Genomic DNA, 17,783 nt, shown 5'->3' with positions numbered 1-17,783 from the left:
TGCCCCTCACCGCCTGGGCTCTGCCTGCGGGTGCTGCTGGCACTGCTGCTGCGGTGGGTGGGCAGTGGCGACAGTGAGCGTGGGGCACCCTGGCACACCCCAGAGCCAGTGCTGCTGCCAGCCCCCTCCTCTTGCCTGGCAGGGGGGTGGGCAGTGGCATCGGGGTGGGGGCAGCCACGAGTGGGTTGGCAGGGCTGAGACCTCGATGCCAAATCACTCAAAACCTCAAAATTGCCCCAGAAGAGGTATCTGAAGAGACAGTGAGGGCAGGGGTGGTTTCACCTGTCCTAATGGTGGGCTTTTCCTTAAATTTTGAATTTTTGGGTTCAAATGGGCTGGTCAATAGCAATCCCTGACCATGTGCTGGGGTGTGCTGAAGGTTCTTTTAGTCTTGCAGGGCTGAGGTGCCACAAACCCTTCCCAGGAGTGCTGGCTTTGTGCTCTTTCTGCTCTCCAGCAGAACAGATCAGCCCTAAAACTGCCCTGGTTGCAGACTGTGCCCCCCCATTTGAGGGGTGTTCTCCTGGGACCTTGATCCTGCTCCCCAGGTCTGGTCCAGCCTCCAAGTCAGGGTGATCCCCAACCCCCTGAGGGACCAAGGCAGGACAATGAGCACCCCCAGGAGCTGGATCCAGGGAGGTGGGAGATGTTGTGATCCCTGGAACGAGCTGAGCACAGCTGCAGCATCTCCTCCCCAGGCTCAGACACACTGCTGTCACCTTGGTTGGTGTGGGGGTTTTCACTCTTCCCCATACTTTGAAGCAGGGATCAAATTATCAGCTCCTACTGTAATGTGGAAATTTTGCTCACTCAATTAAAAAAAAAAAAGAAACCAGAATAAAACCATGGCACTGTCAACCCCCTTCTGTGGGTCCCTCCATCCTGGCAGGGGGTGGCTTTGGTGCCCACAAAACCTTCAGTGCAGGGGGTGTGGAGTGGGTCCTGAGGACTCAGGGCTCCCTGGGAGAGCACATAGAAAGCAAAAAGCTCTAAAATCTCCTCTAACATCTGATCCATATAATGAAATGTGGTGAAACAGATGTGTAGAAGCGGGCTCGGTGACCATGAGCCTGTGGCCACCAGCTCTGGCGTGTTCTTGCTTTTTCCAAACAGTCCAGACACCAAACTCCACCTTTTTTCCTTTCTGTCCAAAATGGGACATTTTCCCCCCACAAGAGAGTCCTCTTTCCAAGTTGTTTTCTTCTATTCTCTTCTATAAAATCAAAATCCAGATCACATTTTCCCAATTTCCCACGTGCTGGATGGCACATGTGCTGCTTTCTTGCCTTTTCCTGTCACTTTCCAAGTGGTTTTGGCCGTGGGGGCCGGGACACATGATGAGCAGAGGAGGGAGAGAAAGTACAGGGAGAAACAGCGAAACCAACACCCGGGAGCTGATGGCTGTGATCCCACATGTGCGGGAAGCACGGCTGGGGGGGCTGCTCCCCGCCTGCACATTTTGGGGTCCAAATGCTCGAGGTTTTTCTGCCATTTTCTCTCCAAGTTGTGTTTCTTGACTCGCTGTGAAGGCTTTTTTGGGGAACAGGGATGGGGTTTGGATTGGGCACCCGGCAGGATTTCCAGGTCCCGGTGCTGGCAGTGTGTTCAGGGGTACTCCTCAACTGAGGTGTTGGGGACAGTCTGAGGCGCCCTGACAGCTCTGGCAGGTTTCTTCATCTGCTTCATCCACCAATTGAGTCCCCATCCCTGGAGGGATTTAAAAGCCATGCAGATGTGGCACTTGAGGACAATGGTGGCTTAGTGGTGGCTTTGGCAGTGTTGTGATCAGGTGGACTTCATGATGTCAGAGGGCTTTTCCAGTCTGAAAAGCCCTCTGTGGGCAGCCCACTCTGTGGGCCTGTGGTTCTATGAGTCTGTGATGCCCGTTAAGACAGACCCAGCATGATGTGTCCGTGTCTGTTGTTAAACCGGAGGCTCACACCGTTCCCCTACACAGGGGCAGCCCCTGGGATGCCCTCAGCCCCTGGGATGCCCTCAGTGCCCAGGATGCCCTCGGCCCCTGGCATGCCCTCGGCCCCTGGCATGCCCTTGGCCCCTGGGTGGCACCAGGCAGCTGCTCACCTCTGTGCCCACAGATCGCATCCCTGCTCAAGGACCACGAGCGCATCCAGGCCAGCCAGAGCAGCGCGCCCAGTGACGATGACAGCGACATCAAGAAGATCAAGAAGGTGGGTGGTGGTGAGGGTTGGCACCCGGGGGGTCCCAGCAGGCACAGCAGACACGCTCCCTGGGGGGCTGAAGGGGGTGTCTGAGCAGGTGCTTCGGTCAGCAGGGTTTTTAGGAGGAAAATGTGTTCTGCCCAAGTGGGAGCCCGTCTGTTAGCAGGGCACGAGGTGTCCTGGCCAGTGCTGGCTCCTGCACCACCAGCCCCTCTGACTTCTGTTCCCATGGTTGTCACAGCTTTTATTTTGGCAAAGGAAAAGCCATCACCCCAGCAGCATTCCCACAGGGAGCAATAGACCGGCCCAGGCACCCCCTTTACTGGGGGCCGGAGCTCTGGGCACAGAGCGGGACATGCTGCAGGTGCCCAGTTACACAAGGAAGGGATCTTAAACCTCATCTTGTTCCACCCCCTGCCGTGGGCTGGGACACCTTCCACTATCCCAGGTTGCTCCAAGCCCCATCCAACCTGGCCTTGAACACTTCAGGGATGGGGCGGCCACGGCTTCTCTGGGCACCCTGTGCCAGGTATTCAAATGAGCCATTGGATTCCCAGCCTGGAGAGTTCAGAGCAGCACCAGGAAGAGGCAACAGCTCGGTACAGAGCCAGGGAACCTCCCGGCTGCCCCGTGCCAAGTGAGGGTGCCTGCCTGGCCCCCAGTCCTGTCCCTAACTCCCAGCTGCTGCTCCCTCAGGTGCAGAGCTTCCTGCGGGGCTGGCTGTGCCGGAGGAAGTGGAAGACCATCATTCAGGACTACATCAGGTCCCCCCATGCTGACAGCATGCGCAAGAGGAACCAGGTGGTGTTCAGCATGCTGGAGGCTGAGGCCGAGTATGTCCAGCAGCTCCACATCCTCGTCAACAACTTCCTGCGGCCGCTGCGGATGGCTGCCAGCTCCAAGAAGCCGCCCATCACACATGATGATGTCAGCAGCATTTTCCTCAACAGGTGAGCTCCATCCTGGGCTCCAGGAGCTCTGGGACATCCCAGCAGCTCTGGACACCTGCTGCCCTCCCTGGGCCCTGGGTGCTCAGCGCCAGGGCTCCCTGGGAGCCTGCAGCTCTCTCTCTCCCTGTGCCTCCAGGAACCCTCTGCACTGCCTTGAGCAGCTGTCTCCCAGCCAGCTCAAGGGTTGCCCCGCTCCCCCTGGGCTGAGGATTTTGTCTAATTCCTTATTATTTACCTCTTGTTCATCTGTCTGTTCTTGGTTTGGCTTAGTCCTGTCTTGGTTCCTCTTCCAGTGAAACAATCATGTTTTTGCACCAAATTTTCTACCAAGGCCTGAAGGCACGGATCTCCAGCTGGCCCACACTGGTGCTGGGTGAGTGCTGCTGCCTACTCCTCCTGCTGCTCCTTCTCCTTCTGCAGCTCCACAGGCATTTGCCAACCAGCAGCAAAACACACCACACACCACGTCCTCACTTGGTCATGTCAGCCACAGAGTAAAAAACCCCAGGGCAGCCAAATTCTGGTGTTCCTGGTTCTGCCGGGAGGTGGGAGGTGGGACTGGACTGTGCACAAGGAGGCTGATGCTGGAGAGCATCGCTGTGTCCCATTAGATCCTCTTCCAACTCAAACTGGGCAGAGCTGGGGGGACACAAGGAGCAGGAGAGCTCAGGGTTGCTCTGGGTGGGTGAGGGGATCAGGGGACTGTGTTGGGCCGCAGGCGTGGGCCGGTGCATCCCACCCACCTGCCCTGCTCTGCCTGCAGCCGACCTGTTCGACATCCTGCTGCCCATGCTGAACATCTACCAGGAGTTCGTGCGGAACCACCAGTACAGCCTGCAGATCCTGGCCCACTGCAAGCAGAACCGGGACTTTGACAAGCTGCTCAAGCACTACGAGGCCAAGCCTGACTGCGAGGAGAGGACCCTGGAGACCTTCCTCACCTACCCCATGTTCCAGGTGACCACTGGAGCCAGGATTGGCCCCAAGGATGCTGAGGGAGATGGAATAGGCAATGCAAACCCCATCCCCACAGCTGGCATCGTATGGTGAGGAGGCAAAGCCTGGGTGAAGGTGGCCCAGGGCTGGACCACCTGCTGAGGGAGGACTCTGGGTGCTGCTGGTTCCCTGGTTACCCCACACCTCTGGGACTTGGACAGGGAACAGCAGGGCACAGCCCCACATTGTTCCCCCTCTTCATTCAGCTTTGGCACAAGCAGCTTTGAAGCTTTAACCTCTCAGGTCAGGGTGTCCCTGGCCAGAGTGTCCCCAGCCATGGCAGGAGCAGCCCAGGGTGGGCCCCTGCTGGCCCCAGTGCCCCCCACTGACCTCTGCTCTGCTCCCTCGTGCTGCAGATCCCCAGGTACATCCTGACACTGCACGAGCTGCTGGCTCACACCCCCCACGAACACGTGGAGAGGAACAGCCTGGATTATGCCAAGTCCAAGCTGGAAGAGCTGTCCAGGTAAGAGCTGCTGATCCATCCCTGCGGTGTGGGACGGGTCCTGGCTGTTTCTGGCCGGGGGCAGTGTTTCCCAGAGCTCCTGGATGATGAAATGAGGGCTTTGGAGGACTGGGATGGCTCAGTGTCTGGTTCTGTCCTCTGTTGAGGGCTGGCAGGACTGGTGGGGCTGCCCCATGGGACAGCACCAAGTGACTCCGAGATCTCCACATGAGCACTTGGGAATGGGCCATAATTCCCTGGTTTTTATCCTCTTCCCCCCCCAGCCCATGGATTGGAGTGTTCTGGGTGTCAGTGCCAAACCCACCAGTGCACTTTAAGTTCTGTAAAGAGTTTCCATCCCTTTTCCCACTCCTCAAGGAGCAGGAATATCAGAGGGGGCTGGCGATGGGGGGATCTGTCTGCCCTAAATCTGAATTTTGTGTTTTCTAAGCACTCAGATTTCAATATTTATCAGCCTGGAGGTACAGTCCAGGCAGATGTACAGCTCCTGACTCTCTCTGGGTGGATACTGCTGTAATTCCGTTGATATTCCTTCAGTTTTGGTTTTACCTGTTGCAGCCCAACCATATGTCCAAAGGGGTTGGGAAAACTTGTGCAGATCCCATCCCAGCTCCAATTTCCTCCTCTCCCTCCTTCAGGATAATGCATGATGAAGTGAGTGAGACTGAAAATATTCGGAAAAACCTGGCAATAGAGAGGATGATCATCGAGGGGTGTGAGATCCTGCTGGACACCAGCCAGACCTTCGTCAGACAAGGTCTGTGTCGGTGCCAACCTCCCTCCCCTCTGCGGTGACCACGAGCCCCATGTCCCTGTCCCTGTCCCTGTCCTGTGTGCTCTGCTGGCCTGTGAAATTTAAAAATATAACTAATTTCTTAGTTTTCACTGATCAGAAGCACATCACGTTCAGGCAGTTCTGGCACTTCTAGGCAGTTTTGTCACTGTGTTTTTCCACATCATGGCGCAGGAGGTGCATTTTGGCTGTTTCCCCACCCAGGGAAGCAGCAGGACCACGCTGAGCTCCCAGTGCCGGTGGGGTGCCCTGGGATGTGGGTACAGGGTGGGCTGGGGGCCATGGTTGGTGCCTCTCAGCTGCTGGGTGACCATAACCTGGGGGGCTGCTCCCAGCCCTGGCACTCGGGGACACGCTCGGTGCTGTCCCGCGTGGGCCCGTGCCTCGCAGCGCTGCCCCGGTGCCGGGGCTGATGGCAGCTGCCCCCGCAGGGTCCCTCATCCAGGTGCCGATGTCGGAGAAGGGGAAGATCACGCGGGGCCGGCTGGGCTCGCTGTCGCTCAGGAAGGAGGGCGAGCGGCAGTGCTTCCTCTTCTCCAAGCACCTCATCATCTGCACCCGCGGCTCCGGGGGAAAGCTGCACCTCACCAAGGTGAGGGCGCCAGGGGGACCCGGCAAGGGGTGGGTGGCTGCTGCTGCTCCCCGGCCCTGGGGAGGGGGCAGAGGGTGGCCCAGCTGTGCTCTGAGCTGGCCGGGCTCTTGGTGACAGAGGGGTCCAGGGACCACCTCACCCTCCCCTGGCGCAGCCCCAGGAGTGCTGGGCTGGGAGCCTGCGGCCACACGGATTTGTTTCACGTGGTCCTTATCGGAGCTGAGTCACGGGAGAGATGAGAAACTACAAGATCTTGATAAAAGAATTTACCCTGATCTGCAGCAGAAACGCTGACAGTCTATTCTGGAAGAAACTGGAATCACAGCCCAAACTGTCTGTAGTGCTCCCGGCTCCTCTGCTTGCTCCCTGGGCTCCTGTGTTTATTTGGGGAAGTTTGGCAGTTAATTGAGCAAGAATCTTACAGAAATTGCTTGTTACTGGCATTAAATTATCAGTTTGAAGAATTACAGTCCGTGGCAAAGAGCTGATAATTGCAACAACAGACTTCGGGAAAATTAAATTTAAAGCTCCTATTAAATAATTTATAAACAAATTAGTTGATCAGTTCGACAAGGAAAACCCAGAGATCCCAGCGGGCACAGATTTTTTTCCCCAGTGAAAGCAGGCTCTGTGCTGGGCATGGGCTGTGTGTCCCCCCCCCCCCGTCCCCTGGGCTGTGAGTGCCCTCCCTGGGGGCATCGACCTGTCCCTATCCCTGGGGTGGGGGCCGAGGATAGAGGAACCTCCAGCCCCTGGGGGGGGTCCCACTGCTGAACCATGACTCCCGCCCTGGGTGGGGGCTGTAATGGGGGGCCGGGGGATCCCCAGCCCCCAGGGTCCCTCTGCTGAGCCCATCTTGCCCCCCTTGCAGAATGGAGTGATCTCACTCATCGACTGCACGCTGGTGGAGGAGCCCGAGAGCACCGATGAGGACGGTACGTGGTGGGGAGGTGGGTGGGGGGTGGATCGAATTCAGGTGCCAATAGATACAAGGAATCCACAATTGAGATTTAATTAGGTTAATTATTTACTGACAACCAAGCAGACCCACACTTAGACAGACCTGACCTTCCTGGGGCAGCCAACAACCCACAAAAACCCGAATAAACCCACCTTAGAATCTGACTAAAGCCCTTGCTGGGAGAGAGGGGATGGGAAAGGCTTTCCCAATCACTCTGTGGGGTTTTCTGTTCCAAAGCCAAAACATCAGGACAAGACATTGACCACCTTGACTTCAAAATCGTGGTGGAGCCAAAAGATTCCTCATCTTTCACCGTTATCCTCGTGGCCTCGTCCAGGCAGGAGAAGGCTGCATGGACCAGTGACATCAGCCAGGTAGGACCCAGCAGGGAGGGGGTGTTGTGTGTGGAGATATCAGGATGAGGAGCTGCCATGGGATCCCTGCTGGGCTGATCCCTGCTGGGCTGTGGCATCGGTTTGGGCACCCAGGTTAACTCCTGGTTTGCTGTGTGACTGTGGCCCCACTGCGAGCCCTATGGAGCTTTCCTGGTGCTGTTGGGGTGTCGGGATCTGCTGCAGGCTGAGGTTTTGCTTAGGTGGAGCACTGAGCCCTGGGTATCCACCCAGGGGGAGCAGAGGGGTTCCTTGGGGCTGACTGGGAGCCAGGGTGCACCCAGAGCCCGGCCATTGCCACTGAGGTGTCTGGTGGCTCAAGGAGGAGGAGGTGGAGGAGGAAGGTGACACAGCTGCAGTGGGGTCTGTCCCGTCACTGCCCTCCTGCACACCTTGGTCTGGGATGTGGGTTCCTCCTCTGACTCCGACACATGGTACAGTTTCCACCTGCTCTTCATTTGCTTTCTGCAAATGACCCTGAAGACGTTTCTCCCAGGTGGGAGGAAGTGGCAGAGCTCCCAGTTCAGTAGGGATTGCTCCCTGCCGCCTCTGCTGGGCCATGGCCTTGCCTGCTCTCGTGTTGGAGGTGGGATGCAGTGAGCAGGGATGTGTCTGGTAAAAAGCCAAACCCTGACTTTGTTCTCCTCCCACCCGTGTCTCTTCCAGTGCGTGGACAACATCCGCTGCAACGGCCTGATGATGAACGCCTTCGAGGAGAACTCCAAGGTCACCGTGCCCCAGATGATCAAGTGAGTGTGGAGAGGGCTGGGACACAGCTCCTGTGGCAGCCAAACGTTGCCAGGAGTCTTGGGACCTCCCTGGGACCCCTGCAGCCTCCCTGTGTGCTCCGTGGGCTGTTCCAGTGTGGTGATTAGGAGCGTTAATAAGCTGTTGAGGGATTTGTGTGGGATGTGCTTGGGGAGGTGGGAATGTCAAAGTGGAGAGTTTAGAGGAAAATAACAGTAGTAAGGAGGAGGTAAAAGTGCCAGAAGGGAGGGGCCCGGGGGCTGTCATCCCTGTAGGCACTGGGGTGCAAAGGCTGTGCTGGGACACGTGTGGGACAAGGAGGGCTGGTCCCAGCCAGTGGGATGGGGCAGCACAGGGGTGTTCCTGCCCCATTCCCTGCTGCCAGGCAGGGGAAGGGGCTTGGTTTGTGTGCACCCGGGGATGGCCCATCCACATCTTTCTGCCTGCCGAGCACTCCACCCATTCCAGGGTGTGGGCTTCCAGGTTTTCCCCTGGGAGCATTCCCAGCTGCGTTTTTCATGGGGACACCCCATATGAACAAGGCTCGTTCCTGCACCGCTTTCCATGGTCTCTTGGTTTCGTTCCAGGCTGGAACCACAGATATCTTGTTTCTCTGCAGGTCTGATGCCAGCTTGTATTGTGATGATGTTGACATTAGGTTCAGTAAAACGATGAATTCCTGCAAGGTCCTGCAGATCCGCTATGCCAGTGTGGAGCGGCTGCTGGAGAGGCTGACGGACCTGCGCTTCCTGAGCATCGACTTCCTCAACACGTTCCTGCACTCCTACCGCGTCTTCACCACCGCCCTCGTCGTCCTCGACAAGCTCATCACCATCTACAAGAAGCCGATCAGTGCCATCCCTGCACGGTGAGGCTGCAGCGCTCCCTGGGACCTCTCCTGTCCCTGGTGGGGGGACCCTGCCACTGCTCCTCATCCCCTCTCTGTCCCCAGTCTCTGCACCCCCACCCTGCCTGGCCCCGATGCTGCCCTGGGACCTGTCCTGTCTCCCGAGGACCTATGGCATCTGGGGGGACTGTGCCACCACTCCTCCATCCCCTGCCTGCTGTTTCGGTGCCCCAAACCTGCCCAGCCCTGGTGCCACCCTGGGACTGTGTCACCTGCTCCTCATGGGCTGTGACACCCCCAAACAGGGCAAGGAGATGAATCTAAGCTCTGCAGATGTCCCCACTCCTGGGAGGGCCAAGTGGTGGCCGCGGGGTGGTGGGGCTCTTGTTGGCTCTGCTGTACCTGGGGGGATGTCCCGGGATCCCAGTGCCATGGGGGGATCCCCACAATCTCCTGGGTAGGGCAAGTGCCAGCTCAGCCTCTCCCTGTCTCTCCAAGGTCCCTGGAGCTCCTGTTTGCAAACAGCCAGAACAACAAGCTGCTCTATGGGGAGCCTCCCAAGTCCCCCAGAGCCAACCGCAAGTTCTCGTCACCGCCGCCACTCTCCATCACCAAGTCCTCGTCCCCCAGCCGCCGGAGGAAGCTGTCCCTCAACATCCCCATCATCACGGGGGGGAAGGCGCTGGACCTGGCGGCGCTGAGCTGCTCCTCCAATGGCTACGCCGGTGTGTACTCCTCCATGGCCCCCTTCAGCAAGACCACTCTGGACATCAACAAGCTGTACGTGTCCAGTAGCTATCCCAATAAAATCCCTGATGAAGGAGAAGCGACCTCAGAAAAGCAAGAGGAGTCGCTGCCAGGCAAGCAAAGTGAGTCCCTGCGGGTTTGGGGATGGGGGGCTCTGGCGCAGAGGGGCCAGTTTAGGTGCATGCACAGAGAGCTCCTGCCTCCTGAAACCTCAGTAACTTTTAATAACAAGAGCAAAAAAACCACCCAAATTCCCCCACCTCAAACAAAAAACCTGTTCCAAAATATCCCACAGAAACGGCAGAACTCTGTACCTTTTCTATACATGGTGGCCTCATCCAAAGCTGGAATGGGTTAGACTTCAGGAAAATTGGGAAGAACTAAAACGTGGCTGTATTTGTGTGCAGTGGGTGTAAAGGGGTTCCTTGTTCCCCCCAGGCTCAGAGGTGTCTGTCAGGGAAGAGTCGGACACGGATCCCAACCACAGCGATGAAGCAGAAGCTGAAACTTCCCCAACGAAATCTCCAACAACTCCCAAGTCCATCAAGTGCAAAAATTCATCAGGTAATGAGTGAGCCAAGGTCCAGGTCTGGGGGTGCCTGTGTGGTGGGGGGCTGGCACATGTGGGGAGCAGCGGTGCCCACAAGGCTGTTGGATTTCTTCTCCCGCAGATTTCTCACTGTTTTCCTACAACAACGGCGTGGTCATGACGTCCTGCCGGGACCTGGACAGCACCCGCAGCGCCCTGTCCGCTACCTCCGCCTTTGCCATCGCCACGGCGGGGGCCAACGAGGGGACTCCCACCAAGGAGAAATACCGCAGGATGTCCCTCGCCAGTGCAGGTACCTGCCCCCAAGGGAGTGCCTTTGGGCTGCCCATTTCCACCATTCCCAGATGCGTTTCCCTCCAGGCGCACTGTGGCCAGGAAGAGCCCTGTTGGGGGAACCCAGAGCCCCCAGAGCCCCCAGAGCTCAGTGCCTGCTCCAGGCCATGTCCCGGGAGTCTGGGCATGGTGCTGCCCAAGGGATGTGCACGTTACAGGTGGCCCCAGGTGTCCCACTGCCTCCTGATGCAGCAGCTCAGGGGTGCTCAGGAAGGAGGGTGCTCCTTCGGCAGCCCTACAGCAGCTGTGAGTGCTTCCTCAGGGAGCTGTGCTGTGCTAAGGGTTCACTGGCAGTTTCAGGCTTCCCGACGGACCAGCGGAACGGAGACAAGGAGTTCGTGATCCGGAGAGCAGCCACCAACCGTGTCCTCAATGTGCTGCGGCACTGGGTGTCCAAACACTCACAGGTGGGTGGTGGGGGCTCCTTCCCTCTTTCCCTCCCACCCTGCCACCAGGAATTCAGCTGCATGCCGGGTAGCTCAGCCAAGGTTCAGCTGAGAAGGCAATTTGGCACTGAGGTTTTAATGAAGCAAAGGAGTGTAGATGGCGAGGAGCGAGCAGCTGGGATCCCCCAGCAGGGGAACAGGGGTCACCTCCCAGTGTTGGCACAGTTGGAGTGCAGAGGAGGGGAGCTGGATCTGCCATCACCCCCCAGCTGGGTGCAGAGGAAGGGGAGTCTCTGGGTTTGGTGCCAGTTGGGATGCTCAGGATGGGGTCAGGGCTCGGGCACTGGGAGATTTCCCTGCTGTCCTGTCCCTCCCTGCACTGGTGACTGGGGGCAGTGGGAGCGGTGCTGTACTGGTTGTCACTGGGAAGTCACGCAGCTCTCCCAGGCCTGGTGATGCCGATGCAATGGAACTGAGTGAGCCTGGTGCCTTCCTGTGCTGGGATTTTTCCAGGAAGAGGCAGTCCCTGTCCCAGCTGGGTGACAGGAGCAGTCCTGCTGGGATCAATGTCACTCCCAGCATAGTAATTCCATGGCTGTGTCGGCTTTGGCAGGACTTTGAGACCAATGAGGAGCTGAAGTTCCGGGTGATCGGCTTCCTGGAGGAGGTCATCCATGACCCCGAGCTCCTGACCCAGGAGAGGAAAGCGGCTGCCAACATCATAAGGTGAACGGCTGTGAGCAGGCGGTGGCTTTTCCTGACACTGTGCCAGCTGCTGGCTGTTTCTGCTCTCACCTGGGATCACAGCAGGCATGAGGGCTCCAGGAGGGACTGTGCCAGGGGCTTGGGAGGTGCCATGGAGGAAGATGGGGAGGTGGATGGGTGGTGCTGGATGCATTCAGCCATCAGGACGTGGTGGGTGTGACCATGACCCCCTTGGTGCGTGGCCGAGGTTCAGTGTTGAACCCAGTGGGTGCGTGGCCCTTGCTGCTGTTGGGTGCTGGTGTGACACCGTGGCTCCCATGGTCAGGGGCTGTGCTGAGCAGGGCGGCTCTGGCACTCAGTGTGTGCCCACCCCATGCTGAGGGCAGGGCACTCATCTTGCAGCAGGGCTGACACGTGGGACCACGTGGCCTTGGCTAAGGAGCGTTTTTCTCTTTAAAATGAGAAATGGGACTGAAGGGTTCTCATGAAACACAGGCCAAGTGTTTGATCCATGCAAGTCCTTGGAGCCATGCTGCCCTGTTGGAGCTGTGTGGGTCTGGTGGTTTCCCAGCTGCAGTAATCCTTTCTTTCCATGCCATAGGACCTTGACGCAGGAGGATCCAGGAGACAACCAGATAACCCTGGAGGAGGTTGTGCAGATGGTAAATAGTCCTTTCCTCCCTCCCTGCCCCTGGTGGCTTGGGGTGGTGGAAGGGGAACAGCCAAAGGTCCTGATGCTCCGGCACACCCAGCTTGGGGAAGAGTGAGTCTCCAAGCCCCGTGTCAGGCTGCAGCTGCAAAGCAGGGAAAGGCTTTCTGGAGAGGGGCCAGCTGTGAGCACAGCTGGATCTGTTACAGGCAGAGGCAACACTAACCAGCCCACAGGCACATTATTCCCCCTGCAGTCAGTAGAATGGCTGGAGAGGGCATGGAGACACCTGCCTGCTGCTGCCTCTGCCTGCTGGAGGCATATGGGAAAGCCCCGGGGGTTCCCATCGTGTCCTCTGTGTCCCCAAACCTGCTCCAGTTCCAAGTGATGGGCTCTGGCTCAGCCATCAGTGCTGCTTCCCGGGAGGAGAGCCCTGGGAATGTGCCATGGATTTAGAACCCCCAGGGTGGCTGCAGAGCACTTCCTACCTTTCTGCATTGAAAAAAACCCCAACCAAATCTGTTCCCAGAAGAACACAAGAGCCACTTGAAGCTGGCCTGGTGCACCCGAAACACACAAGATTCTGTCCCCTGGCTCTGCCGGTGGCTTCGGGGGCGGGGGGGGCAGTCCCTCCTGGGCTTTGTTTGAGCTGTTGCCCATAACTATGTGTTCTGGGAACTTCCTCTGAAGAGAACAAACAAGCCCTGGGGGCTTCGCTCTGCTCCTCAGGCTGAGCAGCAGCGATCTGCAGTCAAAGGCATGGTGGAAACAGGAGGGTGCCCTGGGTTTTGGGGTGCACACCATGAGCAGAGGGTGTGTGTTGTGCTGACCCTCAGCAGGTACCTCTGGGGTGCCCGCAGCCCCCTGCCCTGCGCAGGTGCCACCGGTACCACCTGCCCCCCTGGGCTCTGGTGGGGTGTGCCCCTCAGCTGCACCCCCAAGTGCCCCTGCAGCCTCTCCAGGGGCCCTGGAGCTGTGGAGGAACCTGGCTGGTATTTGTTTGCCACAGCTTTCACAACCCCTGTCCCCAGAGATTGTGCAATGCGCTGTTGCCTCGTGCTGGGCCCTTGTGTGCGTGTGTGTGTTGACCTTGGGGGGTTCTTCTGTGTCATCAGGGCTGTTTGGGGTTTATTTGGGCGGGATGTCTGTGGGGTTTGTTTTTTTTTGGTGGCTGATCTTTTCCCTGAAGGCAGCAGGGATGGAAGTGCTGCAGGGAGTGGCACCAGCCTCGTCCTAGTGCTGTTGTGTGGGGGTGGTTGTGGGGGCATGTTGGGTGCTGGCCTGAGCTGTGACTGAGGATCGGGTCTCAGTGATGTCTTTGTCATTAGTTTGAGGACAGTCACCACTCAGTGACTCCACGCAGGTCTGGACCTCAGGCTTTGGCTGTCACCCCCAGGGTGGCTCCATGTGGGGGGCACCCTGAGCCCCACCCGTGTCTGCGAGTGCTGCTTGGCCAGAGCCAGGCACTGGGGACAGGGGTTATCCCTGTTCCCCTGCTTTTCTGGAAATCCCTTGGAAGAGCCATCTTGCCCCTACTGGGCAGGAGCAGGCAGGCAGGGGCAGTGGTGCTCCTGCTGGGATCCCTGGGTGCTTTGTTAATTAAGCAGCCAAAAGGCTGTGTGAGTAAATCCGTGGGGTTTGCAAGGCTGGGAGGAGCTGGCACTGCGTGGCACAGATGTGTTGTGGCCTGCGGTGCTTCTGGACCAGCACAGCACCGCATACCCCGGCTCCGCTGGGGAAAAGCCTTGGCTTGGGAGCCCGACCTTGGCTTTGGGTTTGCGTTCATGACACGTGGAAGTTCTCACTGTGCTCCTGCACAGTGAGCAGTGAGCCCCATTGTCCCTCTGTCCTGCAGGCCGAGGGAGTCAAAGCAGAACCATTTGAAAACCATTCAGCCCTGGAGATCGCAGAACAGCTGACACTGCTGGATCACCTGGTCTTCAAGAAGATCCCATATGAGTGAGTGATCCCCATTGGTCAGGAAAGGTCGCTCTGGTCACCCAGAGGCTCACAGGCAGCCTGGCTGGGCTGACCCCAGAGAGTGCAAAGCCTCCCTGGGCTTTGCCAGTAGCCCAGACTTGGCTCAAGTGCAGATTTGAGTCCTGACCCTGTGGCTTCTCTGCCGGCATCCCCAAGGTAATCGGCTCAGGAAGACCCTCCCACAACCATCACATTTTCAACCACATCCATGTGGTCCCTTTCCAGAAGCGTGGGGGGCAAAGACCCTGGGATCTCCATCCTGTGTGGATGCAGTGGAGCTTGTAGGGCTTGAGCATCCCATAAAATTGGGAAATGAGAGTTGACCTGGCCACTGTGGTTTGCAGAGAGTTCTTCGGGCAAGGCTGGATGAAGCTGGAGAAGAATGAGAGGACTCCATACATCATGAAGAATACAAAGCACTTCAATGATGTAGGTGCAGCCGCAGGGCACAGGGGGATGGGCACAGGGGAGGCAGCTCAGCCCCCCTGCCCCAGGGCCTGGGGTGTGTGAGGGTCACCTGCCCCACGGGCCTTACCTGCCTCGGGGACCCAGTGCAGGTGGAGCATCTCCTGGTGCAGTTGCTCCTTCTGGGGCTGCTGCAGCGCTGGGAAATCTGAAAACTGCTGTGAGGCTGGAGGACACAGAGCTGTGCCCAAAATCATGCTAAGGCTCGGGCTGGGCGCCATGTCTCCCCAAGGTCAGTAACCTGATCGCGTCGGAGATCATCCGGAACGAGGAGATCAACGCGCGGGTCAGCGCCATCGAGAAGTGGGTGGCAGTGGCTGACATCTGCCGCTGCCTGCACAACTACAACGCTGTGCTGGAGATCACCTCCTCCCTCAACCGCAGTGCCATCTTCCGCCTCAAGAAAACCTGGCTCAAGGTCTCCAAGCAGGTAGGGGTGACCCCCTCCTGGGGAGGTGGGGGGTTTGGTGAGATGAGTGGGATGGTGTTGGGGCAGGATGAGACAGGCATCGAAAAAGAGTTAGAAAACAGAGAAAGGTGTTTCAGGTTGTTCTCAGGAGGGAGGTGGTGTGTGGGCAGCCAGATCCTGCCTTGGAGTTGCGTTTATTCATGGAATCACAGGATTTTTTGGGTTAGAAAAGCTCTCTGAGACCATGCAAGTCCAACTGTTCCCTCAGCACTGCCAAGGCCACCACTAACCCATGTCCCCGAGTGCCACATCCACATATCTGTTAAATCCCTCCTTGGCAGCTGTGCCAGGGCTGGACAGCCATTAAGAAATTTTCCCTGTATCCAGTCTAAACCTCTCCTGTCACAACTCCTTTCCCCTTGTCACTTGTTACCTGTGAGAAGAGACTAGCCCCACCCTGCAAGTCAGACGTGCAGTTAAACCTTTCCCAGAGAGCCCCTGCACACACAGAGAGACTCTCTTTAACTGGTTTTCTGGGCTCCTCAGACCAGTTATGGATGAGCAGAATGAATTCCTGTTTGAGGTATGTGGTACAGGAGTAGCTGGCACTTACTGGTGTGGAGCCAGACACAGCTGAACCAGCACCACTGTGGGCTCCTATCAGCCAGGAGCAGTCATTTTTTCCTATAAAATGATAAATCTGTGAATGAAAACAAGTGCTGATGAGGGCAGAGGTGGGAGCAGGGGGAGGAAGCGAGTGCACAGCCTGCTAACCAGTAGCCAGGTGTGATGGCCAGGGCACAGTTGTACCTGTGGAAGTGTAGGAGCAGCTGATGGGGTGAAGTGCCCTGGGCAGGGTAGGAAGGAAGTGACCCTGTGGCTCCACAGGCTTTACCCCCTGGCCGCAGGGAGCGGGGGTTCTTCCAGGCCCCCACAGAGCAGCACTTTGGTTTCTTGCAGACGAAGGCTCTGATTGACAAGCTCCAGAAGCTGGTGTCGTCAGAAGGCAGGTTCAAGAACCTGAGGGAGGCACTGAAAAAGTGAGTGAATGGTGCTTCTCCTCCTCTCCTGTGGCTGCTGCTGGCTGTTGTGGGGTCTGCAGTAGGGGGGGACCTGGAGGTCTGCTCCCAGGATCATTTGGAGCCAGCACTAAAGGGTGTCCTGTTGAGCCAGAACAGTGGCTGGCAAAGTGATCCCCAGGACTGAGCTGCTCCTTTGTGCAGCGTGTGGAAAGATGGGAATGAAAGGGACTGCAAAGGGAAAAATCACTGCCAGACACCAGAGAAAAATTTTTCCCATCACTGTCATAGAATCTTCAAATCCCAGAATGGTTTGGGTTGGAAGGGACCTTAAATCTCATCTTGTTTCATACCCCTCTCTGGGCAGGGCCCCCTTCCACTAGACCATGTTGCCCATGGAAGCTTCTAAAGGTCTTCCTGACCCTCTGTAAAAGCTGCCCTCAGCTCACCTCCTGCATCCCATGGCTTTGTGAGGGGCACAGCCACAGGTCTTGCTTGTCCTGCTGAGCTGATGGGGACGAGGCCCAGGAGACCAGCAGCCTTCCCTGGGAGAGCCTTCCTATATTAGAGAGAATCCTTCCAGTTCTGCTGACTGTGGAGTTGCCCCCTTCTCCCCTATCCTGCCCCAAGCTCCAAAATACGGTACTTTCCTCCCTCATTTCTTTCTGGTTTACTCCCGAAGTTGTGATCCTCCGTGTGTCCCCTACCTGGGCATGTACCTGACTGACCTGGCATTCATCGAGGAGGGCACCCCGAACTACACTGAGGATGGCCTGGTGAACTTCTCCAAAATGAGGATGGTGAGTGCTCCAGCCCACTGGCATGGGTGTACGGGGCCAGGCTGGGGTGATGTGGTTGTGGCCAGGTCTGTGTCCCCTCAGCCCTCACCTGCACAGCACCAGGCAGCCACATGTGTCCCCTGCACACACCTGGGGTTGTTCCTACTGTCTGGAAGAGACAAAAAGGCCCTTTGCATTGTGCTGTGCTGGGTGCTTCTGCCCTCCCAGGCACTGGGATGGGTTCCCCAGCTGATGGCTGAGCCATGAACACCTTCTGTGCTTTATCCCTGAACAGATCTCACACATCATAAGGGAGATCCGCCAGTTCCAGCAAACCTCCTACAAGATCGAGCACCAGCCGAAGGTACAGCCTTGTCCCCAGAGCTGCAGGCATGCTCTGCTCCTCATCTCCCGCTTCCATCACAGCATCTAAGCCTTCAGTACCAGGCAGCTCTATGCTGGAGTGTGTTGGCGGGGGGACAGGGGATGGAGGTAGGCTGCGGGGGCTCCAACAGACTCCCCTGTCGACCCCCAGGCAGTTGCAGCAGAAGACTTGCTGCAGAGGGCAGCTTTGATGGACAGGACAGCCGTCAGGCCAGGCTCAGAGGGCTCTGGGGGTTGCACCCTGGACACGCCAAGAAACAGCTATTTAGGGGCAGCACCCCCTCCCCAGGGAGCAGAGTGTGTCCCGCCACCCCCACTGCCAGCACCAGCTGGCCTCTGCCTCGTGGTGGCCCCAACATGTGATGAGCTGAAAGGTCTCAGCCAACCTCTGCAGCAGGTGCCTCATTTACCAGGGTTTGGGTGCTTCAGTTCTCAGGGGTTTGTGCTCTCCCA

General features: G+C 57.7%; 1 protein-coding gene across 2 annotated transcripts in view; it reads left to right on the top strand.

Annotated features, from left to right (window-relative positions):
- Window positions 1-17,783, top strand: part of RASGRF1 (Ras protein specific guanine nucleotide releasing factor 1) — a 29,683-nt gene that overhangs the window by 10,825 nt on the left and 1,075 nt on the right. The window contains exons 4-26 of one of the 2 annotated variants that reach the window (XM_048317764.1): window positions 2,097-2,189; window positions 2,877-3,130; window positions 3,424-3,503; window positions 3,894-4,087; window positions 4,483-4,592; window positions 5,231-5,349; window positions 5,817-5,977; window positions 6,849-6,912; window positions 7,176-7,312; window positions 7,997-8,079; window positions 8,736-8,945; window positions 9,423-9,793; window positions 10,110-10,235; window positions 10,343-10,513; window positions 10,849-10,961; window positions 11,554-11,666; window positions 12,247-12,307; window positions 14,150-14,253; window positions 14,619-14,703; window positions 14,972-15,169; window positions 16,109-16,188; window positions 16,850-16,967; window positions 17,242-17,310. In XM_048317764.1, the coding sequence (XP_048173721.1) occupies window positions 2,097-2,189; window positions 2,877-3,130; window positions 3,424-3,503; window positions 3,894-4,087; window positions 4,483-4,592; window positions 5,231-5,349; window positions 5,817-5,977; window positions 6,849-6,912; window positions 7,176-7,312; window positions 7,997-8,079; window positions 8,736-8,945; window positions 9,423-9,793; window positions 10,110-10,235; window positions 10,343-10,513; window positions 10,849-10,961; window positions 11,554-11,666; window positions 12,247-12,307; window positions 14,150-14,253; window positions 14,619-14,703; window positions 14,972-15,169; window positions 16,109-16,188; window positions 16,850-16,967; window positions 17,242-17,310 (3,114 nt within the window). Of the gene's footprint in view, window positions 1-2,096; window positions 2,190-2,876; window positions 3,131-3,423; window positions 3,504-3,893; window positions 4,088-4,482; window positions 4,593-5,230; window positions 5,350-5,816; window positions 5,978-6,848; window positions 6,913-7,175; window positions 7,313-7,996; window positions 8,080-8,696; window positions 8,946-9,422; window positions 9,794-10,109; window positions 10,236-10,342; window positions 10,514-10,848; window positions 10,962-11,553; window positions 11,667-12,246; window positions 12,308-14,149; window positions 14,254-14,618; window positions 14,704-14,971; window positions 15,170-16,108; window positions 16,189-16,849; window positions 16,968-17,241; window positions 17,311-17,783 lie in introns of both variants that reach the window. The other variant, XM_048317763.1, reaches the window with a different exon arrangement.

The sequence above is a fragment of the Corvus hawaiiensis genome, chromosome 13 (assembly GCF_020740725.1).
Source record: "Corvus hawaiiensis isolate bCorHaw1 chromosome 13, bCorHaw1.pri.cur, whole genome shotgun sequence".
Taxonomy (NCBI): Eukaryota; Metazoa; Chordata; class Aves; order Passeriformes; family Corvidae; genus Corvus; species Corvus hawaiiensis.
This window is presented reverse-complemented; position numbering and strand designations above follow the sequence as displayed.